Below are 9,991 nucleotides of genomic sequence, written 5' to 3' on the forward strand. Positions count from 1 at the left end.
AATTCAAGCACATTATCATTGATGTTCACTATTAATCATGCACTTTCCCTTTTTTGAGAGCCACTTAGTTTGCGATCAACCATGAGCACTTAAACAGGAATATTCGAGTTGGAAGAGGTTCCAGTTATGACTTCCTCTTATGTATCATTACCTATTTAACAAATCCTTTCTATAATGTTCGCCGTTTTTTCATTTATTTTTCCAGTTTTTTCATTAAATTATATCCTGTGGATAAGAAAAAATACGAAACAAACATTTGATTCCGACTTCTCGCATCGCTTCACAGCAGAAAGCAATCTTAGCATTGTCAAATTAATTCAAGTTGTCTAAATGAACTCTCGTGATGTTAATGAATGCAGTTACTGTAGAGTGATTCCATTGTTATTCAAAGCATCGTAAATTCTACATAACAACTCGTGCACAATCGAAGACACACCAGTTCATCGAAGCTCTCCAGCAAGAAATATCTACCAGATTTCGAGCGCCTTCCCCGAAGAAACTTTTCCAAAAATGTTTAAGTACAGCATCGGTCTTTTGCTGGCTATGGTCATGCTAACACATGGCCTACCCCTACAAGAACTCGTCAGAGATGCTGCCCCAAAAGAGGCCGAAAAACAACCTGAGAAAGTCGAAGGTTAGTTTTTTTTTTCAGAACACTGAAGTCTCCTTATTTTCTCGCACGTATGCATTATCAAACATCCATGAAAACTCCACGATCATTTGGATTCGAAAAAGATTATCCATTTAACGTTAACTGACTTAAATTAAATTGTGAAATGTTTCTTTAGGTGGAAACGTTATTTTCGGTCGAGTGATTTTTCCGCTTTCTAAAGAATTCTTAAACTTTGCAAGCGCTTTCTTTTCTTGCCCGTTAACCAGTTTAAAAAGTTTGATATAATGTATGATCTGTTTTCTCTTAGACAAACCAGAGGAACCAGCTAAGGACGAGGAAAAAGAAGAGGCCGCTACTGAAGCCGAAGCCGAAGGTATGTTAAGCATTTTTGGTGCGTGATCAATATCAGTGTTGGTTAGGACTGCTGGGGTGGAAGCATTTTACATTGTTTTTACTAAACAATAGATACAGATTACTAAAAAAAAATAAGGGTTTTCGAAGATCAGTTCTGACGATAAAAACACCCATTTTAGATAGATGTCATGAAGTCGTGTTTCAAATGCTAACAGAGACCGACCCCCTAGAGGGCGAAAGGCACTACAAACAAGAATAATATTCTTATTGTTCATGCAGAATTAAATATATATTTTTTTTATTAGACCAATGAAAGGCCGTTTTGGTGGGGTTCTAATAACGATTGAATAGATTTAAAGCTACTTAAATACGCTCTCCGCTTCATTCTTATCTCTTTGCAAAGCCGCAAAAAACCTGGAGGTTTCCCGCAAAGATCACTCTGAAAGTATATGAGTGATTCATGTTTTTATTCAGAATGAGCAGAAAGTTATCGACTTAAAAAAACTGACATAGAACCAACGAATACAAACCCCGCCCTGAAATTGTTTGGATAGACGCTGTTACGGTTCATAGAAACCTTTCGATACTCATCGTGCATAACACAGCTAAATGCTATGAATATTATACTGTTTGTTTTATCTTATTTAAAGATTCTGTTTGAAACAATGCTTTTGATTTAGTTTTGTTTCCTGTATTTTTATCTATGTGTGTCTTATTTCTTGGGATGGCGCAGTGTTTTCTTGTTTGAACCTGTTTCATTATTGATCAGTCTTGGCATTGCCATGTTGGCTGGTTTTGATTAGCAGTGTAACTGGTTTATAATTAGCAGCTTTTTGATTGGCTGGTTTATGACTAGGGGCGTTATCATTTGTGGATTTTGATTGGCAGCTTTACGATTGGCTGGCTTTATGACTTGGGGCGTTATCATTTGCTGGATTTTGATTGGCAGCTTTATGATTGGCTGGTTTATAACTAGCGGCTTTATGATTGGCTGGTTTATGACTAGGGGCGTTATCATTTGCTGGATTTTGATTGGCAGCTTTACGATTGGCTGGTTTTTCCGCAACGCACTTTTATTTTGAAAACAAAACATGCATTTAGAATGGACAAATCAAATTTAGATTGCTCATATCCCTTTTAGCCTATTGCAAATCTAATTGGTTCGTTGAAATATGAGAAGCAAGCATAAATAATTCTATTGACTTTCATTTAGTCTAGTGTTGGTAATTGTTAACATCTCTCATATTAATAATATAATCAGGGAAGTGATATATAACTAATGGCAATTTTTTGTTTACAATTACAATGACTTTAGAAAGAAGATAAGAACAAAACAGAAATCAATTAAAAAATGATACTGAGTTGCAATTAAATTGCAAAATAAAATAAATATTCAGTAGCGGATCTAGGAAAAGGGTTTAGACCCCCTTGGGCTGCCAAAAAGCCATATGTAACAAAAAAAATCACCCCCTTTCCCTCTTTGCCACTGAGCCAAACCCGCCTATATCGAAAGGCTAGATCCGCCCCTGATATCAAGCCAGTAGAAAAGAAGTTTGCGAGATGAATACAGAATAGCTGCATTGCTACTCTCGTCACTCGTCACATCCACGCATGCGCATTGTGGTGAGCAAACGTTTGACTCTTATGACGTCATTCACTCATTTCCAGACCCCAAGGAGGACCCAGAGGCGGCTGAGATCCCTGGTGGTACTGAGGACCTCCCCGAAGATGAGTATAGCGAGGACGAGGCTGAGATGGAAGAGGCACCTGCTACACCCGAGGGAGGCACGGAGGGAGACGAGGATGCTCTTGAGGGAGGCACGGAGGAAGACGAGAATGCTCTGGAGGGAGGCACGGAGGAAGACGAGAATGCTCTGGAGGGAGGCACGGAGGGAGACGAGGATGCTCTTGAGGGGGGCACGGAGGGAGACGACGATGCCCCTGAGGCATTCGATGAAGAGGAGAAGCCAGAAGAAAACGATATGGGGGTGCGTGTGTCGGCTGGGGAGGGGGTGGAGAGGACTTACCCTCGAAATCATTACTTTCTTTTTTTCTGTTTTTCTTTTTGAAAAATTTCTTTATCTTTATTTTTACTTTCTTTCTTTCTTTCCTTACTTTTTTGTTCTTTCTTTTTTAATTGTTTATCCATTAATTTTTTTCTCTACCTGTTTATTGCCCTGGGTACCAGAGCCTCCAGACTATCGTCCAGCGGCGCTTAGCCATCACGGCATTTTGGCTGAGCGACACTGGACGAGAGGCTTGGTACCCAGGGTATTTATTTGCTTATTTATCTATTTATTTGGCTTCACGTTGGTACGAAATATAAAAGGCGGCACAGGAATAGTTTTATGCCAGGAAGTGAACTAAATAAATGGGGGCATTTGGGCCGAGTGCTTCAAATTCGGTTATTCAATAACTTTCCATTTCGTATTTTTTTTAGGGCACCGAGGAAGAGAACCCGGACGTACCATCCGACGAACCGCTGACCGGCGGCACAGAAGAGGATGATGAGAAAGAAGCTTCAGAGGAGGAAGAGGGGAAACCATCTCTCGAGGACGGGACAGAGGACACACCCGAAGCTAACAAGACCCCAGAGGTAAAGGGGGCGGGTAAGGGGGGGGGGGAGGTGGGGGCTGGGCAGTGGATGAGGTACAAAAACAGCAGAAAAAGGTGACACGGTGTCTGTGTTAAATGCAATGTAGAAAATTTGCAGACATTAATATGATTTGTACTAAAAATGATAATTAACTGCGTGGAAAGCTAGCCGATACATTATTGCGTGCCATGTTTCAGCTTTGTTTGGCTCAAAAATTGAATTTGCTAGCAAAATAAGAAAAATAATTGGTGTAACATGCTCAGCACTGATTATTTGACTTTAACTGGATTGTAGGAGCCCAAGGAAGACGAGAAAGTAACGGAAGAGGAGACCCCCAAAGAAGAAACACCTAAGGTAGAAGATGCCCCCGAAGAAGTAGAGGCACCTAAAGAGGAGGAATCACCGAAGGAAGAGGACACACCAAAAGAAGAGGATGCTCCCAAAGAGGACACACCCAAAGAAGAGGCCAAAGAAGAGCCAAAAGAAGACACCAAAGAAGAACCAAAGAAAATAGAGGGTAAGACAACTTACAAAAAAAAAAAAAAAAAAGGAAGAACAGAGAGAGGCGTACCCAGAATTTAGAGGGGAAAGAGTGGGAGGGGAGGTCGCGGTCATAGGTATCAAATGGACGAAAGAATAAATTTAACGATCCCTCAATAGCGCGGTCATAGGTATTAAATGGACGAGAGAATAATTTTAACGATCCCTCAATAGCGCGGTCATAGGTATTAAATGGACGAGAGAATAATTTTAAAGATCCCTCAATAGCGTTTTTATTCTTTCTTCCTTTATTTTCTGCAGAAAAAGTAGCTATTCAGATAAGATTCGTGCACTTACAAAAACTGCATCATTAAACTAGATTTGTTTTTTTTTCCTTGGCAGATCTGGAAAAGCTGAGTGACATCAGAGGCTGACGTCACTCAGCCTCTGCATACTTGGCTAATCGTCTTTTTACGCCTGAATAAAACGTAATTATTGCATTGTATTGCTGCCTGTGTGGTTATTTTACATCTTGGCTCTCTATTGCGGACTAAACAACTAAAGGGGGGCGGGAGTCTCAAAACCTTTCGATGGAACTTATTCTTCCCAAAAATACGCACCCTTGCTCTCCTACCCTTCGCTATACCATACCTAACTCTTACCCTCCCCTCCCCACACATACAGACCTTTGCTTACTTACCCTTTGCTCTACCTTACACACGGCTTACCCTCCCCTCCCCTACACATACAGTCCCCTCCCCCACACATAAATTGTCACATGATGTAACATTATATCAATAAACACCTTGTTCTCCTTACAACAACAGATAAAAAAATTAAACAAAATCAAAGGATATCAATACCATATATCCATTAAATAACCTAAGAAAAAAAATTGTGTCAATAAATACCTTTATGAAAACTATAAATTATAACTATATATAGAAACAAAAAGCCCAAACTGTCGCGATTTCAGAACAGAACAATGAATACAATAAAACAAAAACGGGAAATCGACTCTGCCTTTTTTTTTTTTCGACTCTGCCAAATTTTCGTCTTTAATAAGACTTCTTCAGGGCAGACATCAGAATAGTGGCGCGAGATGCAAAAACATTACAACTGACAAAAACGCGCATTTTCTAGAATAGCGCGCGCTATGGATAAAAAGAATTTACACATCTCTACGTGGGTTCCTACTACAAAAAAAGTCATCACTATTAAGACCCCGCGGGTAGATAGACTTCAGCCGATAAGCCCACTGGCCTTCCCTTTCCCTAAGCTGAGCCTCAGACAGAGTCGATTTCAGTGGCAGAGTCGATTTCCAGTTTTTGTTTTATTATAACTATATATTATATAGTTTTGATTGCCCACATGTATACAGGCCTATAGCCAGGAAAGGACCCCACTCGACTGGAAGGTCTGTTCTTATGAAGAAAATGGTCTGCTAAATGGTAAACGAAACCCCCACTCAAAATCCTTGCTACATGTCCGCCAATATCTCTTTAAAATGCAGATGCAGACTTATTAAAAACTCTAAAAATAAATTTACAACAATTTATTTACATAACTCATTCACCTACAGTACTATACAATTTTTTCACATCTAGTCAGCAACTTGTAATGGCTTTACTCAAAATGTTTGAAGCGCTGATCAAAAATTGCCAAAAAAACTATATATATATATTTAATCTATCAATATTTAATAAGACTTAACTCAATCAAAGCACAGACCCAATTTTAGATGTTTTGAAATGCTTGCTTTAGTGCCTGGCTTTGAAAAGGTGCAGGAAGAGTGGTTTTCAAAAAACCTGTGAAATACTAATTAGTTTATTTACTTCTAATACAGTGTAATGTCTTTGTTCTCTTTTGTTCTGGCTTGACTATTACACTTTAACAACTACATTATGTTGCACGGGATTTTGAAAACCACTCTACTTAAAGACTTAAAACAAGCATTTACTATTCTATTTACAAAATCAAACCCATATTGGAACTCTTTTTAAGAGCACTGTGAACAGTTCTTCAATTCAACACAAAATTGGATTGGAGTTTGAAGTCAAAACAGGGAAAATCCCTGGAAGGCAGCAGTGAAAATCTAAACAAGAACACCCTTCATACCAAGTGTCTGCTATTTGTTTATTTGCGGTGCTCATTTCCATGACGCATTATTCCATAGACTCTGCCATGAAAAAAAGGGAATCCCTGTACATGTGCTTTGCACTGGACCAGTTTGTAAACCTAGAGATTGGATATCTGTTCCAAACTTACAGTATGCCCTGTTAAAGTCCTAATATGCTAACTGAAGAAATACATACACCTGAGTTTTTGGCTTTTACAAAGAATGTTTATGCCTTTTGTGTTATTCATACATACTGTTGGTCAACTGCAATGACACTATATAAAAAGTCATAAACATCAAATTACATAAAAAAGGTTCAAAATAGTTGCATTTTGTTTACTGTTACTTGATAAGTCAAAAAAGGAACTGTCCACCTTACTTAAAGTAAAATGAGCTTATATGAAGTATTCCACCTCATGTCAAGTTTTACTAAAAAATCTAAAGTTGTGAAGAAAATAAAACAGAAAATAATACAGAGAATATTTGCTGAATGGAGGCCGGTTATAAGTAGAGCAAGCTCCCGGCTTTTCATCTCATTCTCCAAATTTTGACAGATTTGCTGTGCTTGAATATCCCAAATATCACTGAATATCAATTTTCCGCCCAATGTAAGCAAAAGTATGCTCTCTGTTGATAAGCTGGTCCCAGGGGCATTACACAGGATTTGCTCAAGGGGTGCACAGTCATGGGTATTACATAAAAAAGGGATAGCATTTGACGATCCTTTAAAATTAATGACACACTTTTTGGTGGCCAAGGAGGGGGTATGTGAGTACCCTGTGCAATCCCCTAGAGACACGCCCCAGTTCTGTCTACAAGCTTATCTTCTCCTTCCGCCAAAAAGCCATTGAAGCAGGAGAGGATTTACAATAGTCATTGTAAAGATGAACATCTTTGACCAGAAACCCATTGTGTTTCTGTCCACTTCTTTCTCAAGCATGGAGACTCGTCGATGCAGAATGCACACTGACTTGCGAAGGTCAGTCACTTCATATTCAGTTGCATACTCCTCTTCACTATCTGAGTCCATCGGATTGACTTGTTCTGCTATCTCAAGGCCTGTCTTGATGCTGAAAATTAACAATAATAATAGTTTGTTTATAGAATATCTAAAAGAATTTCTAGTAACAGAGTACTTCTGTTATTATTTTTCTTTTGATAGAATATCTAAAAGGATTTAGCAAAGTTCCTCTTCGTATCCTTTTAAGAATGCCAATCACGCCGCCATTTTATGCTAGGGCACAATATTAAGTGACTCAAAGAATCCATTTCCATCGGTAAATTTTAATAAAGTAGTAGACTTCAATTGTGGATGGTTATCTTGAAGTGTTCTTGCAAATAAACCACTTTATTTTCAGTTGTAAACAATAACAAAGGAGTGGTTGATCGCATTTTTTAAGGACAAGACAATCATTGGGCTAAACTAAAGAATACTTGTCTACATGTTTGGATTTTCCTTATTTTTTAACTGGCTTGTCCTTTTAAAAATAAATATCACTTTGCAAGTTTCTTCTAATAACACATGGACCTTGACAATCAGAGTGTGCCATTTATGAGTGTTGTATACGTTAAATAGAAATAGAGTCCCATTGGGAACGTTTTGTGGATGGGTTTTTTGCTCGTGGATGGGTTTTGTGGATGAGTTCTCTGTATTACAGTTTGGTGTGGGCTACTGAGGCATCCTTGACAGTTTTGTGAAGTAAACCAATAACAATAACAGAAAGTGGTTGACTCAAGTCCTTCTAGTTGTTGAGCTCATGTCAATCAAACTGTGATTCTGCCATGTTGATTGGTCAACTTTCTAAAAACTTGATGGTCTTGATGGTCACAGAAGTGTATTTTGTACTATAAAATTTGGAAGTTGTTATTGACCTTCAGTTCATAGCCAATTGGATTTGATCAATTCCCATTTAACTTATTCTAGATTTAATCGATAGACTCAGAATAACTATTAAATCTCAAATAGTTTACAAACCAGCTAATACCTTTCAACATCAATTTGGCATCGTTCCTGGGAGTCTGTTTTGATATGATGATGTTGATGATGTTGATGTTTTTCAGCTCGCTTGCCTGGTGCAGGTTTTCCTTGAGGGTAGTGCGCTGAAGTTGTATCATCGACAGTCAGTGTACGAGGTGGTGTTATCATCCCTCCCATGAAGGTATTTATCGTAGGATTTGGCACAAAATCGTCTTTTAATTCACGCGGGAACTCGTCACGTTTTCCCGAAAAAGCTCCTAATTCACCGTTGATGACAATTCGATCCGGCACATTCATAGGATTTGTGTTTCTATTCAGTTCGCCCTGTGCGTTCGTTTGACTCGAGTAGAAGAAATCACTATGTTCAGGTTCTACTCTGATCGTCTCAGGCATTCGCATCGTTGCAGTTATATCAGGTTCTTGGTGAAAATCGGAAAAATCCAACGCTTGATTCGCCGCCATTTTAGAGGAATTGAATGGGGGGCGCACATGAAGTCAGCGGACATACATCACCATCTGAAATTACCCATAAGGCCCTGGAAATACATGCGGAAGCTAGGCTCCCATGAAGGGGGGGTGGGGTGGGTGGGGAGGGGGGGGGGGAGGGACGCGAGACCAATCAAGATGGAAAAAGAAGAAGAAAGAAGAAAAAGAAAAACGTTTGGATAGGGTTCACTTTGGAAAAAGGACAAAATATGGCGCAGGAGAACAGAGGCCTCAGCGAACACAAAAGCCCTTGTATTCCAAGCTCTGTAATTGAATTGTTTCTCTCGGATCAGGACAAATAAGCTGCGATATAATACCAATTAAGATAGCACAATTTAGTCGTATGCGACCTGCCTACGTCACGTCTTAGCACTGAATTACACACTGTACTCGAACATCGTAGCGGAGTCGTAGGCTGATCTACAAGGCTCGAGTTGTAGAGGTGTCTCGGGCGTGTCATATTCGACTAAATCGTGCTGTCTGAAAAACTCCTGGTGGTAATGTACTGCTGTGATGTGGCGCGTTTTGATTGGACACTCTTGCTAATGTACTGTGATGTGGCGCGTTTTGATTGGACACTCCTGGTAATATATTGCTGTGATGTGGCGCGTTTTGATTGGACACTCCTGGTAATGTACTGCTGTGATGTGGCGCGTTTTGATTGGACACTCTTGGTAATGTGCTGCCATGACGTGGCGCGTTTTGATTGGACACTCCTGGTAATGTACTGCTGTGATGTGGCGCGTTTTGATTGGACACTCTTGGTAATGTGCTGCCATGACGTGGCGCGTTTTGATTGGACACTCCTGGTAATGTACTGCTATGATGTGGCGCGTTATGATTGAAATGTTGCGCGTTTTGATTGGACACTCTTGGTAATGTACTGCTATGACGTGGCGCGTTTTGATTGGACACTCTCGGTAATGTACTGCTATGACGTGGTGCGTTTTGATTGGACACTCCTGGTAATATACTGCTATGACGTGGCGCGTTTTGATTGGACACTCCTGGTAATGTACTGCTATGATGTGGCGCGTTATGATTGAAATGTTGCGCGTTTTGATTGGACACTCCTGGTAATATACTGCTGTGACGTGGCGCGTTTTGATTGGACACTCTTGGTAATGCACTGCCATGACGTGGCGCGTTTTGATTGGACACTCTTGGTAATGTACTGCTGTGAGGTGGCGCGTTTTGATTGGACCCTCCTAGTAATGTACTGCTATGATGTGGTGCATTATGATTGAAACGTTGCGCTTTTTGATTGGACACTCCTGGTAATATACTGCTGTGAGGTGGCGCGTTTTGATTGGACACTCTTGGTAATGTACTGCTGTGATGTGGTGCGTTATGATTGAAATGTTG

At 39.9% G+C, this 9,991-nt stretch overlaps 2 protein-coding genes across 2 annotated transcripts; one reads left to right on the forward strand and one right to left on the reverse strand.

Moving 5' to 3' along the window:
* Window positions 1-416: 416 nt before the first annotated feature.
* On the forward strand, window positions 417-4,548 carry LOC5507707 (high mobility group nucleosome-binding domain-containing protein 5). The gene is made up of 6 exons (XM_001628289.3): window positions 417-634; window positions 921-986; window positions 2,636-2,955; window positions 3,408-3,563; window positions 3,858-4,080; window positions 4,446-4,548. Exons 1-6 carry the CDS (start codon window positions 511-513, stop codon window positions 4,475-4,477), a joined length of 921 nt encoding a protein of 306 aa, XP_001628339.1. The 5' UTR covers window positions 417-510; the 3' UTR covers window positions 4,478-4,548.
* Window positions 4,549-5,583: 1,035 nt separating this feature from the next.
* On the reverse strand, window positions 5,584-8,638 carry LOC5507728 (mitochondrial fission factor). Its single transcript, XM_001628305.3, has 2 exons — window positions 8,148-8,638; window positions 5,584-7,232 (listed from the first exon to the last, which is right to left on the reverse strand). Exons 1-2 carry the CDS (start codon window positions 8,600-8,602, stop codon window positions 6,983-6,985), a joined length of 705 nt encoding a protein of 234 aa, XP_001628355.1. The 5' UTR covers window positions 8,603-8,638; the 3' UTR covers window positions 5,584-6,982.
* Between the last annotated feature and the right edge of the window lie 1,353 nt (window positions 8,639-9,991).

This window comes from Nematostella vectensis, chromosome 11 (genome assembly GCF_932526225.1).
Source record: "Nematostella vectensis chromosome 11, jaNemVect1.1, whole genome shotgun sequence".
Classification (NCBI taxonomy): Eukaryota; Metazoa; Cnidaria; class Anthozoa; order Actiniaria; family Edwardsiidae; genus Nematostella; species Nematostella vectensis.